The 25,000-nt window shown below is 45.7% G+C and overlaps 1 protein-coding gene across 1 annotated transcript in view; it reads right to left on the bottom strand.

Moving 5' to 3' along the window:
- Positions 1 to 25,000, bottom strand: part of itga1 (integrin, alpha 1) — a 117,635-nt gene that overhangs the window by 73,290 nt on the left and 19,345 nt on the right. The window contains exons 2-3 of the mRNA XM_063210160.1: positions 4,202 to 4,322; positions 813 to 919 (exon numbers count right to left, since the gene is read on the bottom strand). Coding sequence (XP_063066230.1) covers positions 813 to 919; positions 4,202 to 4,322 — 228 coding nt within the window. The remainder of the gene's footprint in view (positions 1 to 812; positions 920 to 4,201; positions 4,323 to 25,000) is intronic.

Raw genomic sequence — 25,000 nt, 5'->3', positions numbered from 1 at the left:
GACTGACTCCTGAGCAGTCAACATTACGCTAGAGTAAGGTTTTGGCTATCTGGTTAATTACGATGTGCTGTAATTAGTGGATAAAACGCTAAAATCCTGTTTATTTACTCACTTCCTGTGCTGCTGCTGATTTAAATGTCCTGCCCCAGCCCTCTCACAAACACACATGCACACACAAACACGCACACACAAACACACACACAGACACACACTCAGACGCACACACAAACACAACCATGGACACACACGCACAACACACAAACACACACACACACACACACACACACACACACACACACACACACACACACACACACACACACACACACACGCAGACACACACACACGCAGACACACACACACGACCCCAAACATAATGTCAAACTCAAAAGCTCTTGACATTTTTCCAAACATGTTTACATCAAAGCTAGAACAATGTCAGCAAGAAATGTTAACAGCAATCTGAGTTTAATGTATGTGGATCGATGGCATAGATTGACCCCAATTGTGACATCTCTGTACATATACCCACAGTAACATCGCCCGTACCTCTTACCCTATGGTAGGGTGTATACACATTGTTACATTGGTTAACATCATCTGAGACATGTAACAAGTTACAGTAACATGTAGATAAACTGGAAAACAGACTGCAAAATAAATGTTCTTGCCAATGTTATTTCTGTGATGTGCTATATGTTGGTCACTGACTTACTTACTGTATTACTGTTACTGTTTAAAAAGTAAAAAAAATGAAAAACGTTCTAGAAAAACTGTGAATTAAAATAAAGAAATCACTATCCATATCTCACCTGCTATGGTGGTTTTAACACAGCCAGAGCCGCGGCCAACAGGGCACTTGTAGACCTGCCCCGTCTTCTTCTCCGGTTGTCCGTCCAGCGGGGAGCCAATCAGCACCCTGCAAACGGCATAAAGGTTAGCGGCATTTAGCCAATGGAGAATGGAGGGGTTTTGGAGGCTTAAACAGTACTTACAACACTTGTTCCCAACCACTAAAAGCCTAATAGACGTTTATGGGAAAAACAGGGGCAACAGCTGAAGTCCATTTAAATAAAGTAGCACTGATTGTTTCTCTTGTTTTTGCCAAGTTTGCCGACGAGGAAAAAACACTGACATGTAGCTTTTGCAGGATGATGGATCATGGGAAACTGAACAGGCAAACAAGGAGAGAGAGAGAGAGAGAGAGAGAGAGAGAGAGAGAGAGAGAGAGAGAGAGAAGGAATGAGGAATTCTGATGCAAAAATGCAGAAATCTGGAGTGAAAATGGATTTATGTTTATGCTCACCACAGTACACAGACAACACAAAAAATACATTTGGAGAGCAGCACAGCTGTGTACAAATGAACATGCACCGTACCTTTTACAATGCTAATTCAAATAAGGACCACATACACCAGGGCCTAATAAGGGAAGAGTGTTACATTTGTGTGTCAAAGTTTTATATAGGCTATAATAAGAGGTATATATAATAAGCGAGTTGAAAGAGTATAATTCTATCATCTTCTATAAAGTATATATGGCCATGCCGCCATACCCTTCAAGTGTTGAAATAAAACCGCTAAATGTACAAGTAGGCTATTCTGTGTGAGAGCAACCACAAACAAACTGACTACCAGGGTTCCAGGATCTTCTGCGGATGGGATGAATTTGTTTTCTGCAGGGAAGCCAACAGGGGGGACAAAGTGGTTAGTTGTCCTGAGCCCAGGGAGAGAGTGGGCCCAAAATTGGAATTTCATTGAATTATATGTATTTGATGGTGGGTCGTTTCATATGGCTTTTTTCCCTGGGCCAGGCAAAAGCTGTCAGTAACCCTGGTCCTCTGCCCCCCTTCACTTCGTTCCCCTGCCGATTTTTTGATACGGCAGCGAGCGAGTCAGGATAGTCTGTCCTTTTGCCATTGCGTAAACAAGTGCAGGTCATTAACATTCCTCGCCTCAAATGGCCCCTGATGAACTAACTGGCCTACGTATCATGAACAAAAAAAAAAAAAATACGACAACAGTCTCACATTTCTCCCGTGGCTGTCTGTGCTTGTTTCCTCTTAGGAGGTACTCACTGTGACTAATCAATCATTATCATCATCATCATAATTATTCATCTTCCGGGCGTATGATGAGCACTGTCTGGGACAGTTTTTTTTATGATGACGATAATGCATCATCATCTTAATGTGTTTAACTTCAATCCAGCACCCAGTTAGTCCTTGAGATACACAGCAGTTTAATGTTCGTCAAAATGAGCTTCAGTTAAATGAATGTCTATCAAATTCAATTTTTTTAGATGCAATTGATCTATGGCTTCCTTCCTCCAAAAACATCCACATGCGGACTGTGTTATTACTAGACAACAATTCAGCTATTTGTAAGCAGTAACACCGTTCGAGTGACCTTCAGAATTTAAAGAGAGCAACTGCAGGCCAGAGGCATTTTAACGTGGCGTGGCGAAAAGCTAGCTTTTTGGCCGGCTGGTGGGGTGGGCGATCTATTGTAACCTGAGGCTGAAAAGTGAGCTGGTCACCGGGGGCCATGAAAAGGGCTATATGTCTCGACACCTTTCAACCCAGGGCATGTCGACAGCGTATCCCACACTGCTGTCATTAGCTGGCTGGGCGCAGGTGGCGGCTGCAGGCCGCTGGGTAGCAATGGGGGGAGAAGAGGGCAGTGGTTCCCCAAACTCTTTGTGCTGCGAGTCCGACCCCCCTTTTGGACCCATGACTATTTTCACAAACCCCCGACCGCCCATTTCCCAAATGGCAAACATGTTTTGTTCCTTAATATCTATAAATGTTAACAGGAAATAAATGTATTAACCATAAAATAGAATACTGTGTTACTATTTTTTTTAATGATTTTATCATGTGAAAACACATATTTCAAGCTTTTATGCATGCATTCCCTTCTCTGAGTGACCCCACTGGAATACTTCACAGGACACCGCCCTCCCTTAGGGGTCTCGACCCCCAGTTTGGGAACCACTGGGATAAGGGGCACCCCTGTGGTCTCCCCACAGGCCCCACTGGGATTACCCTGACATGGGGGTAAAGAAGGGGTGGCGGCCATTTACAACCGCATAAATAACACAAAACTTCAGCAGCTCGAACCAATTAAAAGAGAAGTTACGCTTAGTTGGTTTTGCAAGTGTTTTAGGAAGACGATACCACAGGTGCTAATAACACGCTCTTCTAGTCACAGTATGACTCATGCGAGAATGTGAAAGGGAAAGCAGAGGGTACTAATGCTTCATTTATTTACGAAAACTATAAAAATATAAATGCTGGAATCTTCCAACACTTTTCTGTTATCTTAAATGAATCTAACATGAAAAGAGTTTCATCCAGAAGTTCCCATTTGGCTGAGATCAGTAAACTTACTTTGAGCTGTGCTTACACAAGGCACTGGATGGGGCTCAATATTTAATGCACCATGAAGCCAATCATTCCCATCACAATGCATGCCAGATTGCCACATGTTGGTTATCGCTAGATATGAATTGCGGTGCTAATATAACAAAGTCAAGACACAATTACGTAATAGACAGACGTATTGCTAGCTTCTTGCCTTGATATGGCTCATGGCAAATGTCACGTCAGCACGAGCAGACAAGTTGACTATAATGCATGTAGACAAGGTTGAGACGGACACATGGCATGTTTTGAAACCATGGAGTCACGGACTCTGTCCCAAGACATAACCTTTTTCTGGTCCTGTACGTAGACCAATATGTGATTGGATCCGTGTGTGTAAAACTAGCGCATGGGGTATTGTGACTCTCTTGGAGGTCTCTTGCAGGGCGGATATGCTGATGCATTGCAGATGCCTGCGAGCAGAAGCTGATGCTACTTTAGACCATGAAATGTCAACTTCTGTTTAGCCAGCACATGTTGGACGGCAACAGAATTGAGGGCAGTGGGGGTGGCGGTGGCAGTGGGGGTGTGTAAGGGTTACCAGAGGGGTTGAGGGTGCATGAGTCGAGGTCATGAATTGAAACCAGGAACCATTTGGTCAGGGTAAAACATCTGAGATCATCTCTCGGTGCGACGGTTAACATCTCCAGAGAGCCCAATGACTTCAAAATAAAACGTTGAAAAAAAGCTGAACTGAATGCAACGGATAAGTCGTCACCGAACTGAAAAGTCGCCATTGGCAGAGTCAGGTCTTAAAAAAGGTCTCCAAAACTCACCACTTCCCCTCGTCGTTCTCAAACTGCTGCACCGTGTAGCCAAACAGGTCCTCAATCGGCCCGTCGAACGACATCCCGTTTTTCTGGTCCACGTTGAAACTTCGTAACGTGGGCAGCAGCACTGTGGGGAGAGAGAGAAAGAGCAAGAGATGGAGAGAGAGAGAGAGAGAGAGAGAGAGAAAGAGCAAGAGATAGACAGACAGAGATAAAGAGAGATATATAAGGGACCGTTTGACACCATTGAGCACAGAGACCACCCAAAACAACTCATGAACATCAACTCAGATGGGAGGGGAGAAGGCAACATGGGTATGACAAGAAAGTACAAATAATACAGCTCAATTCAACCCTGTTCCACACAGGGGACTATTTCTGTCTACAGGCAATGTTGACTGTCCTGGAATATTAAAACAAAATTATGTTTATTATTTTGCTTTTTGCCAACAAACAACACTTGAGTCAATAGAGAAGACTCAGAGGAGTCAGAGGGAGAGAGAGAGAGAGAGAGAGAGAGAGAGAGAGAGAGAGAGAGAGAGAGAGAGAGAGAGAGAGAGAGAGACGACAAGGGAATGATTCTCTCATGGTTTTCCCTTTAGTTTTTGGTGTTTCTATCTGCCAAAAACGCTTGAGTGGGACGCATGGGTCTCTGGGCGGAATATTTGGTTTCCAGTGAGGGCAGGAAAGGCGACCAGGCCAGAGGAATTCCGTAATGAAACGGCCCAGTATGTTACTAGCCCCTCTGTCTTCAATGACCTCGGCCGGCGCATAGACAACAGCTTCTCCTCTCCTTGTCCCTTAGGGTCTTTGTTACTTTCCCCTCTTCTATCTCTCTCATGTCTGTGATTCTCTCTCTCACTCCCCCCCCCCTTCTCTCTCTCTCGTACTCTTTCTATGTCTCTCTCACACTCTCTCTCTCTCTCTCTCTCTCTCTCTTTCTTAAAAGCCCAGCGAACGAGTCGATAAATATAGCGTCTTCAAAAAATTGTCTCATTGTCCCAACTGGCACAGAGGGTTCTTTCACATGCGGCACTTCTGTGGAATTCCCGCCTGCAATTTATTCAACTCCTGGATTGCAGAGAGAGGGGGAGACGGAGCGAAATGTATTAACAAATCACACGGACGCTAACCAGAGTCCCTTGACATCACAGATGGAAGTCAGACAGCGCGACAGAGCACCATGGAGGAGAGGAATGGAGAGACGGGGACAGAAGACAGAACGAGAGAGGGGGGAGTAGGCAGGGACGGATCATGACTCCATGGGCCCCTGGGCCAGACAACAAGAAAGGGCCCCCTCCAGATGTTAGAGACCCTATATTGTTGGGCATTCAGGTGTTTTTCCCCTGAAAATATATGAAAATAGAGTTGTCAAAAGTGTGATTTTACACAACATGAGAATGGAAATTTAGAGGATTGGGCTTCAGGGCCCTCTGGACTCTTGGGCCCCTGGGCCTAGGCCCGGTAGGCCCTTGCAGTAATCCATCCTTGGGAGTAGGGGCAGGAGGAGAGAGCCAGAGTGGAAGCAAGAAGCAAGATATGGAAAGGGAAAGAGAGAGACTGATAGAAACAAATAGAGAGGGAGAGAGAGAAATGGAGAGAGAGACAGAGAGAAAGGCAGACATACAGACATACATAGAGACAGATATAGAGAGGGGTGGGGAATGGCTATAGGAAAACAGTAAGTTGTCTATGTTGATGAGTGTTGCAGCTGAACACAAGATAAATCTACAGCACCGCTTGGGGACATCATTCTTTATGCAGTGTAGACATGCGCACGAAGGACCTCTGACAAGTTTAGCGGATGGAGACACCAGGTGCTCAAGGAGATGGCTTGGTGACTGCAGGACCGCTGACAGCTTTGGGCCGGGCCCAGGACAAAGCCATCCCCGAACCTAACATAATACAATGCAATGAAGACCCAGTTCTGGGCCCCCTCTCTCATTGGGCCAAGGACCAGTAGCCCCTTTGTCCCCCCTCTCAGCTGCACAGCCGCCTGGGCCATGATCTGAAAATATGAAAGGCCTACTCTACAGTAACAGATAATATGTCTTTATCTGCCAGCCTGAACGTAAACTTTTCACGTTTCCATTCATTTATCTTGGCAGACGTTTTCACCCTAAGCAGCAGACGTAAAACATTTACATAATGCGCAACAAATTAAGAGGCTGATGACATGGCACGCACTAACGATGATGACGGTTACGGCAAACACTATTTCTAATCAACCTGACAAGTGCTACAGACCAGCACAGGAAACACAGAAACACACTTAAGTTCAAAGTTTAAAGCAGCAACAGTAAAACGGCCCTAAAGTCATTTTTCAGCAAGACGTTCAGAGCAACCTACCACCATCTGCGATTGTTTACGTTGTTTTGAACATCACTTGAAAAGCCCTCGAGCAGCGGGAGTTTCATTTCGCTGATGAAATAGACACACCCCCTTCCACTCAAAGGCCAATCAGCAGCAATTAACATTTCCAGAGGCCTTTCCAGAGCCCCCCAGAATACAGTCCCCTTCATTCCTCTGCGGTCAACCATGTCATACGTGCGCGAAGACGAATGGTGCTTGAAGAACATTTTTGCTCTGTGCGTGTGTGTGTGTGTGTGTATGTGAGAGAGAGAGAGAGAGAGAGAGAGAGAGAGAGAGAGAGAGAGATAGAGAGAGAGAAAGAGTGTCTTTATGCAAGCATCCTGGAGTGTATGTGACAAGAATGGAGTGCATGCATGGTGCTGGAAGAACTTTTTGCTGTGTGTGTGTGTGTGCGTGCGTGCGTGCGTGCGTGCGTGCGTGCGTGCATGTGTGTATCTTAATGCCAGAATCTTGGCTGCGACAAAAATGGAGAGAAGGCATTGGATTTCTTGCCGTGTAGGTATTTATTATGATAGTATCAGACAGTTTCATCAAACCATAATTTGTTTGATTCATTTCTTCCCTATGTACAGTGTTTATTAGTAGCTGATATCAGTGTGTGTGATCAGCAATGTGCCACTATGTCATTTGTTCTGGACAACAATTTAGTGACTTCACACACATTTTCTCCATCCTGACAAAACCACAGCGCTAGTTTATAGCTTGAGGCTAGCCACTCCTTAGCAACACTGTCTACTCTACAATGTTACCAGATCAGCTCTCATGCCAACCTGTGACAGCAACTGTCCACATTTAGGACAAACCGTCCAACCAAGATTTCTCCGTGGCAGATCCCAGTACAATCAGTCATTTGTCGCAAAACAAGACCGTGCTGGGCAAAGGGTCAATGTTTTTTTTCTCTGAGCAGTCTTGTTTTCTGACTACACCAGGGCTTGACACTGACACCAGCCTGCGTGTTCGTTTTACAGTAAAATCAGCTTTGGCTAGTAGAACTTGAAGCGTCACTAGCCATTCTGGTCTGGGCGTTACTGCTCTGAATGAGGAAGCAACGTACATTGAAGTTGTAGTTTTCTCTGACTGTCTTTGTTATACAACGCTGTACAATGTGACATTGCGAGCCTACAAAGAGAACCCACGTCAAATGTCAACATTCTAGAGCACGCGCGTCAACGTTCCCGAATGGCACTAGAATGAACGAAAAAGTACACGGACCCCAGAGGAGCACCTGCCAACCTGTGACAGTAACTGTCAACATTTACGACAACAGAACCGACCCACCAAGATCTCTCTGCAGCAGAACCCAGAAGAGTCAGTCACTAACTTGCTGGGACATTACATGAAGAGTCAGTCAGTAAGTTGCTGGGACATTACATGAAGAGTCAGTCAGTAACTTGCTGGGACATTACATGAACGTGCTGTGCAAAGGGTCGGTGTGTTCTCTCGGAGCAACAGTTTTTGTTTGGGTCCAGGATTAGGAGGCCAGATAAACAGCCTGAGCTTCCGTTGCGATCTCTGATGGGCTCCCAGCGTGTGTGTGTGTGTGTGTGTGTGTGTGTGTGTGTGTGTGTGTGTGTGTGTGTGTGTGTGTGTGTGTGTGTGTGTGTGTGTGTGTGTGTGTGTGTGTGTGTGTGTGCGTGCGTGCGTGCGTGCGTGCGTGTGTGTGTGTGTCTGTGTGTGTGTGCGTGCATGCGTGAGAGAGAGAGAGAGAGTTTGTGTGTGTGTGTGCGTGTGCGTGTGTGTGTGCGTATGCGAGAGAGAGAGAGAGAGAGAGATAGACAGCGAGAAAGGGGGATAAGAGAGAGAGAGAGAGAGAGAGAGAGAGAGATACTAGGCTAGAGGCTGCATGAGGGAAAGGGGGAAGGAGGATCGGACAGAGTGATGAAGAGAGGAGGGGAGGGAGATAGAGGGGAAGAAGAGAAGAGAAGAGAAGAGAAGAGAAGAGAAGAGAAGAGAAGAGAAGAGAAGAGAAGAGAAGAGAAGAGAAGAGAAGAGAAGAGCGGAGGGAGTTTGTGTTCCAGACCATTTAGACTATTAGCCTCCCTGTCTGCAAAAACAGGGGCGGATTAATGAAATGTCCCGTGTTGAACTCGGTGGTCATACGGCTGTCTGTTGTCCTAACTTCAGCATGCAGTACATAGACCTGATAGGCACTGAGCACTGTACTGCCCTACAAAGCCACAAAACAAGAAACTGCATTGTTGTTGAAAATTAGTTGTGATTTTAACGACTTATATATCGAAATATGAGGTTAAATAAAAGTATTGCCCTGCAAATAATGTGGTAATATAAAGTAACAAAACAGCCACGTGATGACTGAAACTTAGGGTGGACAATAGGATATTTTTTTTAACCCATTAAGACACAGCATAGGCTACATTTCCTGTTACCAGAACGGCAATGACCAAGTCTTAGTGGATTACTTAAGGTCCTGTGTTATGTCATAGTCAGTGGTGTAGTCTACTTTTTTATGGTGGGTATACTGTATGTTTGAGATTTTTTTGAAGTGGGTATGTAACAGACCGCATTCGGCGGCAGGTCGAAGGCAAGGAAAGGCGACAAAGGTTGGCTCCAACTCGCATTTATTCTGGTGAAACATTAAGTGCACACAACATCATGCAGCTGCTGTCGTACATTCATATCTCCAGCGAAGTAAACTCTTTCTGGCTGCTTGTGATCGTATAGTGAATTGTCAGCACGAGACATGGAGCCATTGTCTTTTACATACATATTATCACGGACAACATTCTACGATAACATTCCCTCATTAAACGGGACATTCCATTACAGTATTCCATTGGTGAGTAAATAAACAGTATGAGAACGACATCGAGTAGCAAAACAAAGCCTACCTGGTGAAACATTAAGTGCACACAACATCATGCAGCTGCTGTCGTACATTCATATCTGTACACAAAATGATAAAGATACAGTTAGCTGACTGCCCACGGATAACAAAGAATGCGTGGTTCAGACTAGCAGCGAACTGACTAGCAGGTTCATAGCGTGGTCAGAAATTATCACTTCAAAATACCATTTCAATATTAATGCAAAATCATTTGCGATCTCATAATCATGTGGCAGTACTACTCTCAACAACATTTTTAATTGCAAACCTAGTATGCACACATGTATAATATTGCATTTATGGATGAACACACGAAGCATTATACCACTGAACTTACCTCCAGCGAAGTAAACTCTTTCTGGCTGGAGGAAGCATAGTTCGTGTGCAAAGACCTGACCTACTGCAGCTGCAAGAATACACCACCAGGTGGCTGCAACTCGTATGATAAGAAGAACCAAATATTTATAGTGAAATTCACCAACTACATTTCTAACTCTGTTACACCCACCCCCACTGAATTTCGCTAAAATATTAACGTCAGTAGAGAGAAAAGGAAAAAAAAAAAAAATAACATGGTCACATATCTGACTAACAAGTATCCATTAAAGGATGAGGTCTCATTATCGACCTCCAGAGGCAGGGTGCCGTCTACACCCCACACAGACCATGCTTACGCACATACAATCAATAATTCAGTACCGCTCCCGCTAACCCAAAATCACTGGGATGCCACATAAAAGGAAGATGTGGGTGTCTGTGTGGTGTAATGTTAGTGCAAAAACTGAAACATGGACTGAGAGAAGCTTTCAAGAAGTTGACTGACATCACTAACTACATCCTGCTTGGACATCTGATATAACAGACGGTTAACTGGCTTCACTACTCGTCCTACCCGAGTCCTAACTGTGTGTACGGTGCTAGACCCAGGAGAGGTGGGGAGCACACTACAGGTGTCATCAGTGTGGACTCCAGTGTGTGTACGTGTGTCCCCTGTTTCAGTTGGAGAGCCGTGTAAGGAACCGTGTGTGAAACTCCGTTCCGTGTGCGTGTCTGTATGTACGTTGCCTATATGCCCAGACTCACTCATACTCAGAACATCCTCAGGTGGGGCTTCTGCAGGAGGGCAGTCACCTTGACGGTCATCCACATCCACTGTTGTCAGGGTGTCAACCCACTCTTGAGTCCTGATACTAGCAGCGTTGTCTCCCGCCATGGACCTCACTCCTTCTGCTTCACTGGAATCCGCCCCACTGGATGACACGAAAGTGCAACTAGAGGTGCTATCCATTTCAATTGGCAAGAAGTTTACAGGCATCAGTAGGTTGCGGTGCACAACTCTCACTGCTCCTGTCTCGGGAGCCTGAATCTGATAGGTGTGTGTGGCGGGGTTGATGTCTATGACCGTGTAAATCGTGGACTCCCATCGGTCAGCCGTCTTCCGTTTCCCTCTCTCTCGTTTGTTTGACACCAGCACTCTGTCACCAACAGCAATCTGCTTCCCTTTTGCTCGTCGATTGTAAAGCTCAGCCTGACGATATTGCTCCTTATTGACATGTTCCTGAGCGATAGCCATGGCCTCTTGAAGATCTTTGGTCAGGGACACGACATAGTGATCGTAACTGCTGATTTCTGGATCACACAGGACATTCTTGAAAAGGATATCAACAGGCAGGCGCGGAACTCTACCATACATGAGGAAAAAGGGGGCATAGCCTGTGGTCTCATGCACTGTACAGTTATACATGAAGGTGAGAGTCTGAAGGTGTCTTGGCCAATTCTGCTTAGCCTCAGGCGAGAGTGCACGTATCATGTTGCCCAATGTCCTGTTGAAGCGCTCCACGCTACCATTGCCCATCGGGTGGTATGGCGTGGTACGAGACTTTCTCACACCGGCCACCTTCAGTAGTTCACTGATCAGTTGGCTCTCGAATGAGGCGCCTTGGTCGGAGTGGATTCTCTCTGGAAATCCAAAGATGCAGAAGTACTTTTCCCAGAGTTGCTTTGCCACTTGTTTGGCTGACTGATCTCGACATGGAAAGGCCTGTGCTAGCCTGGTGAAGTGGTCTGTGACTACTAGCACATCGACAGACTTATTGTTCGAGTCCTCGGCTGACCAAAAGTCAATGCACACTATTTCTAGTGGTGAAGAGGTCTTTATACTCTCGAGGGGCGCTCTTCCATCAGGATCAGCTGACTTGCTGATGACGCACCTTGGGCACTTGCGGGCATACTCTTTCACATCCTGGTCTATATGGGGCCAGAAGAATCTTTGGCGAGCTAGGCTGACGCTCCTGAACTGCCCCTGATGACCAGCATTGTCGTGAATGCCTTTCAGCACCTCAGGGAAAAATGATTCTGGAACAACAAACTGAAATCTCTTCCTGTGCGACTTTTGGTCCTTGGACACTCTATAGAGCACACCATTACGAGTGGTTAATTTCTCCCAGTGTTTCAAGTATCTGATCACCATGACAGACTCCAGAGCCTTCTCTCTCCTGGAAGGGCGTCGGCCGCGCTCCACAAAGTACAACACCCTGGACAGGACGGGATCGCTTAACTGTCCCTCACGCAGCTCTCTCTCTGAGAATGCAGGCAGGGGGTCTTCATCGGGTGGAACCAGCTGTGGGAGTTGCTGAAGGGCATTTACGGCTCGCACTCTGGCACTGGACTCCCATAGACTCCCATGTGTCTCAAGGATGGCTGAGACCTCCTCCCTGGAAAGTGGCTGTATTCTGGTATGCTCAGACGCACAAGACTCTGCCTCTCCAACACTGCCAAAGTTTGTTTGTGTGACATTCGATTGCCTGAAGGCCTCTTGGACAGAATCAGAGGAGACAGGCACTGCCCTTGAGACAAGTTCACTGTAGCGGTGGTGCAGTAGCTTTTGACCCACAGCTGGACCCGCAAACGGTGGACGACTCAGTGCATCAGCTACCGTGTTCTTTGGGCCAGGGATGTATTTGATATCAAACGTGTAAGCGGCCAACTTCGCCACCCACCGCTGCTCGCAGGCATCAAGACGTGGTTTGGTCATAATGTGTGTCAGGGGGTTATTATCAGTCCAAACAGTGAATGTATGCCCCTTCAGCCAATGGCTGAACTTTTCACATATGGACCACTTCAATGCAAGAAATTCGAGGCGATGAGCGGGGTACTTCCTTTGGGCTCGTGAGAGAGACTTACTGGCAAAAGCCACTGGCCGTGCCACACTGTCACCTTCTTGTACTTGGCCAAGCACAGCTCCTAGGCCATCCAGCGAAGCATCAGTAGACAATACAAAGGGGCGTGAGAAGTCTGGGTGTGCCAAGACAACAGAAGTCACCAAGGCTGTTTTCAGGTCCTCAAAAGCCTGTTGGTGATCTGGTGTCCAGTCCTTTGGTGTCAACTTCCTGGATGGCGCCTTGCGCCTCATGCATGGTCTGCCCTTCCGCTTCTGTTTCTGGCCAGTCAGGAGATCAAAAAGGGGCTTTGCTATGGTTGAGTAATTGTGAACAAAGTGCTGGTAGTAGTTCACCATGCCCAAAAAAGATCTGACACGGGACTGAGACGGAGTAGCTTTGTCAGGCTCCATCAAGTCTGCAGCAGTCATTTTGCTCACCGCCTCCACTTTTGCAGGGTCAGTAGACACACCGGACTCATCAATGATGTGCCCCAGAAACTTTACAGATCTCCTGAGCAGCCAGCACTTCTTTGGGGCCAGCTTCAAGTTGTGCAGGCGGAGACGACTGAACACCAGCTCCAGCCTCTCAAGAGCCAGTGCCTCAGTCGGGGCAAAGACCAGTAAGTCGTCCAAATAGCAAAGCAGGCTAAGAAAGTTCTGGTCACCGAATATGCTGGTCATCATCCTCATGAAACTGGCGGGGCTGTTACAGAGGCCCTGAGGAAGCCGGTTATACTCATACAGGCCCATGGGTGTCGTGAACGCAGAGTATTTACGGTCTTCTTCATGTAACGGCATATTGTAAAAGCCAGAGGTGAGATCCATTGTACTGAAGAATGCATTACCACCGAGGGCGGCCAAGCAATCAGCCTGATGTGGAAGGGGGTGCGCATCTTTCAATGTTCGTTTGTTGAGCCATCTGAAGTCTGTGCACACCCGCAGGTCACCGTTTTTCTTCCACACAAGGACAAGAGGCGAGGCAAACTCACTTGCAGACTTTCTTATTATTTCCTTTTCCTCCATCTCGTTGAGGACCTGGCGGAGCTTCTGGTATTCAGCTGGAGGCACACGGCGGTAGGGAAGGCGGAACGGCCTGTCGTCAGTAAGGCGAATACGGTGCACAAACTCCTTGGCCTCACCACAGTCCAGATGATGGCGGGAGAACACATCTTCATACTTCATAACAAGATCAGCCAGCTTCATACGCCATTCTGTAGACACATCACACGACTCAATGTCCAGGTTGCCCAGGCCAATACATTCCAGTCTCTCCCGTACAGTCTCCACGCTCGCCATCCCAGGTGACGCTTCACTAGGTCCAACAGCTGTGGCCTGGTGCATAGACTTAAGCTCTGGAACCTCCATGTCCTCCAGCGCTAGACAGGTGTGAACATCAGCGAGCTTTGCATTCCTCCGTAGCGTGACAGGACCATCTGAGGTGTTCAGGATCTTGAGGGGCACCCATCTGTCACCCCACAGAGGCGTTATGACTCTGGCAACCATAACACCCCTGGGAGCAGAGCGAGAGGACGTTGGCTCGGTCATGACAGTGCAGCCCGGAGATATCCTGACATTTTTTGGGAGAGTGCCCCACACAAGGAATTCACCGCCAGCCGGCAGTGTGACCGCTCTGTTGCACCTCACTGTGCCGACCTTGTCTGGCACCTCACCACAAGACCAGCGTTCCAGGCCAGCGAGAAGAGAGAGGAACTGTTCACGTTCTGGATCACCTGAAGCAGATGATGACACGGCCTTCCAGTAACTGGTGTCATTCTTGAACCGACGAATTAAATGTCTGAGAACATTGGACCCTATGATCAAGTCATCCTGTTGATTCTCCACAACGAAGGCGGGCACTGACACTCCACATCCATACACGACCATCTTGAGATTCACCACGGACTCAGGTTTCACACGCACGCCACCACATCCGACGAAGACCACCTCAGTCGCTTCCACACAGCTCATGTCAACAGCCCCAGAACTGACAAGTTTCTTTTGTGCCTCAGTACTTAGCGAGCAGGCCATAGAGCCACTGTCCATCATAGCACGAAGGGTTACTTTGTCTGAGACTAACACAGGAGTGTAAAATAGGCTATCACTGCCCCTGATCTTTTGTGTATTCTGGATGATGACAGTCTCTGAATCACTTGAAGTTTGAACATTTTTGTATAAAACAGCAGCATCATTAACATGGGAGTTATCTTCATGACCCATACGGCCCCCCTCGACGCACAGGTCATTTAGTTTCCCTGTACGTTGCTGTGGGCTGAGCGCCTAGTGGGGCATGTGCGTTGTGTATGGTCAGGTCTGAAGCATGTGAAGCAGAGGCGATCCCAACGGCAGTGGGACTCAGTAGTGTGGCTTACATCATTGCAGACACGACAGTTCATTGCAGGCTGACTCCGGTTACGTACTCGCCCACCACCACCACCACGGCTTGGAGCAGGCCTCCGATCTCCAGACTGTGTTTTGTCCAGCAGCTCCCTGAGCATAGTCATCATCTCTGTGAGCATAACAGTGCTGTCAGGCTGTCGACTCTGCAGTGGTGTGGCCGGCAATGCAGAGGGCAAGGGAGGTCGCTGATACTGTGGCAATGAGGAGAGGGTCTGGGGTGGCTGCAGTTGGGCCAAGGGCGTATATGACAGGTGAGCCTGGGGCCCTGGAGAGAGTGACAGCTGCTGGTCCTGATACAAGGCAGACGAGGGAGAGAGAGATGACACCCCCACAAGAGAGAGAGCTGGGGGGGAGAGAGGGTTAGCACTGCATATGTCTGTATCACAGGCATTGTGAATCTCTGTGTGTACCTCATGGCAAGTCAGTGGTGGCACATTAGTCTTTGGCACATTTACTTTCACTGAAGACACCCGCTCCCTCTGGTATTCATCGACCCTCTCTTGTATCTCCGCTGGTGTCCATTCATGTATCTGCTTGCATTTGAACACAGAGGCAAACTCTGAATCTGGGCAGTGCTTCACAAACATTTTGGATATCTCTCCACCCATATCCCCAGCGGGTCTGCTCTGACGCTTCAGGCCCTCTTCAGCGACGTCCGCCGCTTTATTGAGCCGGATCCAGTAATCAACAGGGCTCTCTCTCAGACTGGGCAGAGTAGAGTAGAAGTCTTGGAGGGGCAGGCATGAAGATGTGTGACTAAAATACTGTGTCAGTATGCTGTATACAACATCAGGCGATGTATTAGCGGGGGGATTACTTCTAAGGCCAATTTTGACTACATCTCTGGCTTTCCCCATCAACCTCCCCATTACAACCTCTATCTGAGAAGTGACATCACATTGCTGTTTCTTTAAGTAGGATTTCATCAGGTCTATCCATTCAGTGACTGTGTATTTGTCAGTGCCATCACCCCTGAAAATGATGGGTTCCTTATCAGTACGCACAACTACATTAACAGGTGTGCCCCCACCCTGTGTGTCAGTAGCATTGTGTGAAGAATGTGGCGTGTCATCCGTACGCTCAGTGTTTGTGAGGCCAACCCCACCCCTAGCACCACTGGATGTAAGTTTAGCTGCAATAGATTCCCCTATCTGCGAGCCCAGTTGTGCTATCATATCAGAAAGCTGGTGCAATGTCACATCACCACCGCTGGGTGTCGAATGGTGTGGCCCACCCTGCGACCTCTGCTCTAAAGGCGATCCCACCAGGTACGTACCCAGCCCCGAATCCCTATTCCCAGCAGGCAACACAGGCGAAGCACCCATATCCATCCCGGCCACCCGGCCCACATGTGGATGTCCACTCACTGCACCCATACCTCTCCCAAGAGGAAAGCATTTAAACTCTGACTCAACATTGGGATCACTCATATTATCCATCATAAGTAGCAGTCTTCAAGATAAGTAGAAAAAAAAAGAGATGGCAAATAAAAATATATGCAAAAAAATGCAAGTCAAATCATCAAAACAACAAAAATATTATGCTCAGAAAGCAGAACAGGTGACAGTAAATGGAGCGACTGTAGTCCCACTACCTAACCTCGACCGGAATGATCGCACAGGCAGACAATCCCGTGCTCCACGAAGTCCACGCACCACCTCGGAAGGATCTGCATCAAGCTGATCTGTCTCGCGGCGTCACGGCACCAGTGTAACAGACCGCATTCGGCGGCAGGTCGAAGGCAAGGAAAGGCGACAAAGGTTGGCTCCAACTCGCATTTATTCTGGTGAAACATTAAGTGCACACAACATCATGCAGCTGCTGTCGTACATTCATATCTCCAGCGAAGTAAACTCTTTCTGGCTGCTTGTGATCGTATAGTGAATTGTCAGCACGAGACATGGAGCCATTGTCTTTTACATACATATTATCACGGACAACATTCTACGATAACATTCCCTCATTAAACGGGACATTCCATTACAGTATTCCATTGGTGAGTAAATAAACAGTATGAGAACGACATCGAGTAGCAAAACAAAGCCTACCTGGTGAAACATTAAGTGCACACAACATCATGCAGCTGCTGTCGTACATTCATATCTGTACACAAAATGATAAAGATACAGTTAGCTGACTGCCCACGGATAACAAAGAATGCGTGGTTCAGACTAGCAGCGAACTGACTAGCAGGTTCATAGCGTGGTCAGAAATTATCACTTCAAAATACCATTTCAATATTAATGCAAAATCATTTGCGATCTCATAATCATGTGGCAGTACTACTCTCAACAACATTTTTAATTGCAAACCTAGTATGCACACATGTATAATATTGCATTTATGGATGAACACACGAAGCATTATACCACTGAACTTACCTCCAGCGAAGTAAACTCTTTCTGGCTGGAGGAAGCATAGTTCGTGTGCAAAGACCTGACCTACTGCAGCTGCAAGAATACACCACCAGGTGGCTGCAACTCGTATGATAAGAAGAACCAAATATTTATAGTGAAATTCACCAACTACATTTCTAACTCTGTTACAGGTATACTGTATATATTTGTGCCATTCAAAACAATGGATCAATCAATTTTAAGTGGGTATACTGAAATCCTTGAAATTTAGAAGTGGGTATACTCCGTATACCCGCGTTCTACGTAGACTACACCACTGGTCATAGTAGTGTGGTACCATGGTAGGTAACGTTTCAATGACTATTACAGCGTTCCACTGGTGGAACAGCGTGCATTATAGTGCTACAGTAATTCTACTCAGTTTGGAGCTCTGTATAGTGCAGGGGTACTCAATTAAAAGTCCCCGAGGGCCAGTTTTTCAAAATTCCTCCCAATAAAGGGCCGGGCCGGGCCGGGCCGACACGACCCCCCCCCAAAAAAAATATAAATAAATAAATAAATAAAATAAAATAAAACATGATAAGTCCTTTGTAAGCACAATACACACGCACTCACACCCACAGCAGATATTTAGTTTCTAGTGACAGGATGGGAGAACATTTCTCTCATAAAGGGCCTGCATTGTGGGGTGAGGTGCCTGCCTTGCTCTCATTGCCACCCACCCTTCAGTATTTTTTTTAAATGACATAAGATTATCTGTTAGCCTATATTTGCAGACTACGTTCATAAAGATTTATTTCTTAGTGAGAAAACCAATAAGCCTGAAGATAACACTTTTCAAACACATGTTGCTTATTATGACTTTGTTTATGCAGCTCTCACATGCATAATGAGAATCAGAGGCAATAATGGACCCAACAAAGAGGACACATAGGCTAGATAAGAGAACACCAGGTTTTGTCAACAAGAAAATGGCACATTTGATGCCATGTTGATTAAATGCAAAAGCCAATAATACATTGTCAAGTTGCTCATAACTTTGTTTGCAGTCTTATGAGGGTCTTTGCATTCCAAACGAACTATTTGGGGACTGTTTAAAAGTGTGAAAAGTTTATTAAGCAATTCGTTTTTAATAGGCTACCAGAGCTCAAACACAGTTTGCCTTCATTTGTGTTAGCAACTAGCTACAGCTACTGCTAAACCAATTCGAAGTCCTAACACACTGTTTGCAATCAAATGTGGACCATTACTTTCAAAAACGATGCATAGAGAACTTTGTGAATAATTTATTTACAGGCTCTGATACAGTCCTTCCCTTGTAGTCTACCTCACAACCTCTAATGCCACCGTCGTAGGTGCTTCTGTCCGGAGCCTGCAGTGACTGACAAAGAGGAAGAAACTGCCTGAGGGGGCGGGGCACGGCACGCTTCTTCATAGCGTCTGTGGCGCGATTTCAAAATAAGAGCCGACAGCGCGATCGGACCAAAAAAAAAAAATTTTTCAAAATTATTCGAGGGCCACAAATAGATGCCCCGCGGGCCACAAATGGCTCGCGAGCCGCTATTTGAGTATGGGGGCTATAGTGCCTACCTTTTTATGCTTTGTAGGGCAGTATAGCTGAACACTGGCCGTTTATAAGAACCTTCTGTAGTGCTGTGTTATTGGAAACTCTACTGAGACCACAGCACAGCAAAGGTGTTTCAGCTGTTATGGTGAAAAACCTGGCTAAAAATATGGCAAGCCAGATGGCTTAAATGTGTTTTCTGGAAACTACAGAGAACACATGCCACAGAATAGGAACTTTTGAATAAAGTAGCCTACCCTCTGTCAAACGAAAACCTTTTGAATTGGGTTCTTTTTTGAACCTGTGCTGCTTCACACTATTTTCTGACCTCTACAAACTCTCTGCCTGCTGTGACATCAAAGCAACGGAGTGGAGTAATTGGACGTGTTTTAGGCAGCGATTTGTGGGTATCATTTTCAAATCTTCCATCTGATTCACGTCTTTCCCTTTGCTCCTTGTGCGAGTTGAACAAGCTGTTCTGTAGATATTGGTCTGTGGCCAGTGAGCAACCAAACGTCTTGTTGATGTGGAAGAGAAGCTGTCACAGCCTCGTCTCCAGTCATGACACCAGTCAAAACACACCACTCAGCACAGCCACTAGCAGCAAGCCAGATAGAGCAGTTTTCCACCCATTTGGCCTGTTTAGGATGGTCATTAACAGGTTTTACAAAAAAGGTATTGAATGGGTATTTCTGTAGATGTATGGTCAATACAAATCAGCTCAAATTGGGCAGGATTTAATGCCTCCAGGCGGTTTTTGATCATGTATTAGGCTGAGAATCATCAGTCACATTTGGCAACCCACGACCGAATGTCTTGTTAATGTGGAGGAGAAGCTGCCAGGGTCTCCTCCCCAGTCATGACCAAAACACACCACTCAGCAGCACAGACACATGTTTCTATCATTGCCATCTGTGCCCTGCTCTTTGGATTGTTGCTGATGTTTTGCTTTACAAGCAGATAGTTTGCTAATTTTAACCAATTTGCTGGGTCTTGATCGAAAAGGCACTATTGTATGTTGTTCGTCTTGTTGGTCTCAAGGCCATCAAAAACTGTTGATTTGTTTGAATGCTTGCAAGTGAGTTAGGTCTCAACTCTAGTTGTGTTGTTTCAAAAGTTCTTTGCCAATGGCAGAGATTGCTTCAAATGAATAGAAATTGTATTTCACACTGAGAGTATCTCAGGTTAAGTCTGGAGTTGCTGGCAACAGCTGGCCCATTCACCCACAAACACTGTCTGAATGGTTCAAAGCGGGGACAAAATACAGATGGGAGGGCTATGAGGTGATACCGGTACGAAATGGGAATATCTGTCGCATCTGGAGCTGTAAGAGAGAGAGCGATACACACACTGAGAGACATACAAGCCCTTATGTCATCTAAACTCATGCTCATCCCCTCGCTACTCTGTTTATTTTTTCACCTGATTTAAGGTAATGACCACGGGGCATTACTTGTCGTGAGGAGGAACTGCGAAATCATCAGTGCAAAATCCCAGCCAGGTAACCCTAGAGCCATCTCCTTCCCCTGCAGACAAGATCGATTTCCTGGCCAATTCTTTTTTTTTTAAACTCTCATACGTCAGGGAGAACTGGACTCAGGAAGGAGGGGTGTATGGTGGTCGGGGAGGGAGGAGGTGGGTGAGAAGGACTGTTTCGCTAATTCAAAATGGCGTGTAGCCAAGAGGAACTCTGGGAGAGGGCTTTTACATTGATCACAAATGGTGATGATGTCCAGGCATGCTGCCCAAAGGGGATAACGGAAAAAAAGAAACATGTTCTTGTCTCAGTTACCCGGCCACCACTTTGCTAGTTTTGTTAGATGTGTTTATATTAGCAATGATGACCATTCAACAGTTTTTTTTCCTTTTTCATGATCAGATGTGATGACACGACACAGTGAAGGGGCGAATAAGTGCTAATAAAATTGGCCTGAAATTGCGAAATTGCTTAAAATTGCACCCCTAGTCATTTTACACATGCACTGTTACCTCTTTACCACTAAAAACAAAGAGCACTTTCAAATGCCCTCCGCTATGTAATGGATTCCTAACCACACCGGATTGATCTTAAGACCTTTAGAGATGAGGAGGTGTCTGTGAGTTCAACGTTGGGTTTAGCTCAATATTATTTCCTTAAGGGCTGCAGCAATACAGGCCCATATGAAACCAGGGCTGAGCTGGGACTAAAACAGCCTGGGTATTTTTGGCATAGACCAGCCACTCACACTGACCTCCCTGTTTTCCTACGATATCAGTCCATTGCCTCTATATTAAAGACAGACTGATAGGCTGCCCCAAAATTGAGCTCTGTTCTCCTAGTTAACAAAAGCACAAACCAATAAGCAAAAAACATTATCGGCCCCTAGGACTGTCACACAACCAGGAAAATGCCCTGTATGCCAGATTACCAGTCCAGCCCAGACATGAAACATGAAACAGACTTGGGATCCACGCTTCACTGGGGCAGAGGGCCATCTCCCATAAGACCAACCATAGCCTATACGCTGACAAAGCAAAAGAATAATAACATGCAGTACATAGTAATGCTATACTAATATATGGCTTAACACAATTTGGGATGTGGGAAAGAAAATGAAGTCATTTGGTTGAAGATGTTTTTGTTCAGACAACAGACAGTCTTTGTGTCAGTGGGTGTATTGCTTTCTTCACACCAAGAGGCAATTATGGCAGCTCTTTACACAAAACAGACATGCTGTATTATTATAAGTACTGTATATGGCATAGACGTGCACAGATAGGGACGAGGCGGTGCTATAGCAACTGCCCCTTGACTCTGAACAAAACATGCCTTTTTTGAAAGTTCTTTTTTTGTGTGTGTTTTTTTTTCACAATATACCGTGGTCCAATAATGGTCTGACATAACACATAGCCTCTAGCCTAGTAAGTAGGGCTGTAACGATATTGTATCGAACCAAGAAATCATGATACACATTGTCACGATACTGCGATACAAGGAGGCAGTATCGTGATACGCCCTGTAAACATTTTGATACCCATCAGCCCTGAAAAAAAACACATCATATGAAGTGATAGTGCTTCCAATCATCATCATTATTATTTACAAACTTTTAAAAATTATTAGTAGCCTCTTGTTTTAGTGTGATGTGTATCGAACCGTGGGTCATGAATCGTGATACAAACCGAAACGTGAGTTGAGTGTACCGTTACAGCCCTACTAGAAGGACATTCAGAGGTGCCCAGCTTAAACTGGCCAACCCCCTACTTCAGCACTTGCCCCCCAAAATATATGTGCATGGCACTGGTATACAGTATATGTGGGGGGCACAATGGCTGTTGTGTCCTCATGGGAACCCATGTTTGAGTCTGGCCTGGGTCATTTCCCAGACCTACCCATCTCTCTCTCGTGCTCATTTCCTGTCTCCTCTCACAATGTTTTGTCATAATACGGTAGCCTGATTATCATTGACTTTCAAATCTCTTCGAGACTTGGTCTGACCTGGGGCATAACAATTAACGTTTCCCAAAACGGCATGATTGACCCACCTCCCTTGGTTTGCTATTGGTCACGGCCAGAAAAGGCTGTGCCTAAGATTAAACCAAACATTTTCTTAGACCCAATAGAACGTCTCTGCGTAGCCCCTTAATGCACGCCGTACCTCCTGTGGCACGCTGTAATAGTCATTGAAATGTAACTACCACAGCACTACAATACTATGACACAACACAGGCCCTTTAGTGATGCACCACGACTTGGTCATTACCATACTGGTAACAACAAATGTATAAAGCCGCGTCTTATGGGGTTAAACCACTTCACTGCGTTGAACACGCCTCTACCCAGGGCTATTGAAGCTTCTCAAAGTTGATTGGTTCCCGATAAAGTGGGTGAAGTTCCCGTATCAGAGACGATATTTATATCGCTCTTGGCCTGACTAGAAGCAATGCCGAAGGTGTTGTGTCACTTGGAGGGCATGACCTGGGTAATAATACGTACAGGTCAAAAAAGTCCGAAATACTTTAACAGCTATATGGCATATGTATTCATCTCCCTTGTGTGTGTGTCTGATAGCTGTGGCGTATGAAAATTGATGCTGTAACACTGCAATTTCCTGTTTGGTTTATAAATGTACAGTATGTTTAGTTGTGTACATGCATGCATTCCTACTGTACGTGGGCAGACGTTTGAGTGTGAGAGTCTGTGCGTGTGCATGCGTGCGTGTGCGTACATATATGTGCTCAAAGGGAAGCTGTGGTGTGTTGTATAGATCCAACCACTAGATCTCTTGCTGCTGCTCCTATACAATGACCACCGACGTGATAAGTACAGTCTGTCATTTCCCAGTCTCACAGTCTCGTGGCTATATACTTACAATCCTGCCTGTTGAACAACACCACCACAGCAAATAACTGTCCACTCCCTCAAAGTGTTTCCCAAGGACGGGAATAATGCTTAAATTCATTGCGGCGCTCATTAGGTCCACAATCATTTCCCTCGTCTTGGCCCACAATTAGGAGGAAGTGGCTCCACCACAAACGCCACGCCACAAACCAGGACGTGGTTAAAAGTTCTCAGTTCTCATTCACAAGGAAAATCTTTTCAGCAATTACGTACAGTAAGTATGTAAAACGAGTAAGAAAAGAATGAGATTCTTGTACAATGTTTCAGTGCCGCATCATTATCGACAGAGGTTCTTTGAGCACAATTTGATATTGTTGGATAGGGTAACTTCAGCATTCAACATGTGCTGTCCACATACAATATTGGGATAGAGTTGTTGCCTAGCAAAATGGCTCATAAAGTTACCCTATGTCTCATCACTAGGGATGCAAATTATCGATTAATTCATTAATCATTAGTTGATAGCCTTATCGATCGACTTGTGATTAATTGATAAGCGGCGTTTTCCCCCCGAAATCTCAATGTTTCTTAAAAAAAAAAACTACTACATCTAAAGAATTTCATAAAAAAATTATATAAAATACCATATTTAAATTGATTCTATTTCAATTCTTTAATCCAAAGGTGATTTAAATAATCCCACTATTCACACCCCTCTTCACACACACTCACACTCCAGATTTCACCTGGGTCTCTTGTCAGTTGAATTGTCGATTAATTGCGATTAATGTTTTTTAATCGATTAACACATTGATAGATTAAAGTCGATTAATTGATTAATCGCTTGCATCCCTACTCATCACCTCATGATACATAATCCTGCAACAGTCCATGGACATCGATACCAAACAGACAGGACAGAGAAACAATCTACAGTACACTGTAACAACCTTTTACCTCTGAATTAGATTTGAGTGTCTGTGATATTCATGGCATGCATATCTGTCTGTAAGCAAATTGAGTACAATGTTAAGTAGGCCTACATACTCGTAAATGCACTGTAGGGGACTTATTATCCTAATTAGTCCTAATAGGTCTCATTCATCCTTACTGGAGGGGAAGAGGTCAGCGAGCTCCAACGGCATAAACTGGAGCAGACGGACGGGGGATGTAGTGGGCGGACCGGGGATACTGTGACCAGGCTTGCATGCTATGCATGACCATGAGGACCCAGGTTCGAGTCCCACCTGGGTGCTTTCCGAACCTAACTCCATCTCTCTATGCCACTATCTCCTGTCCAATATCATCACTGTCCAATCTCTATAAAAGTGTGTATAATACAAAACTTTTTTTTTAAAGGAGAGCTCCCGTACCAATGAACCTCAGCCACAACTCTGACAACTGGGCAGAACGGACCGGCAAGAAGATAGTGTTGTAGCACATGATCTAATCCCAATCTCAGGTTCACACCTGTCTTCATAAATCATTGTACTGATTGTGTGACCAGAAAGTATAATCCATTGCCACATGTTACAAATGATCTGCTTTTATTTCTCCAGTTCAGTTGCACTAATTAGAAAGGCAAAACCAGGTCATTTGGAATGTGTGGTATTGGATTCAGAAATGCAGGTTGTCCATCACTAGTTGTAGCACATCATCCAAGCACATAATGCATGGAGTTCTGAGTATCATTCATCCTCACTGGTAGGAAAGTCCAGCCACATCAGGAGAAGCTGTTGAACATTAAACTTCAACCGCAACTGACAACTGGGCGGACCAGACTGGCAA

Source organism: Engraulis encrasicolus, chromosome 11 (genome assembly GCF_034702125.1).
Source record: "Engraulis encrasicolus isolate BLACKSEA-1 chromosome 11, IST_EnEncr_1.0, whole genome shotgun sequence".
NCBI lineage: Eukaryota > Metazoa > Chordata > Actinopteri > Clupeiformes > Engraulidae > Engraulis > Engraulis encrasicolus.
This window is presented reverse-complemented; position numbering and strand designations above follow the sequence as displayed.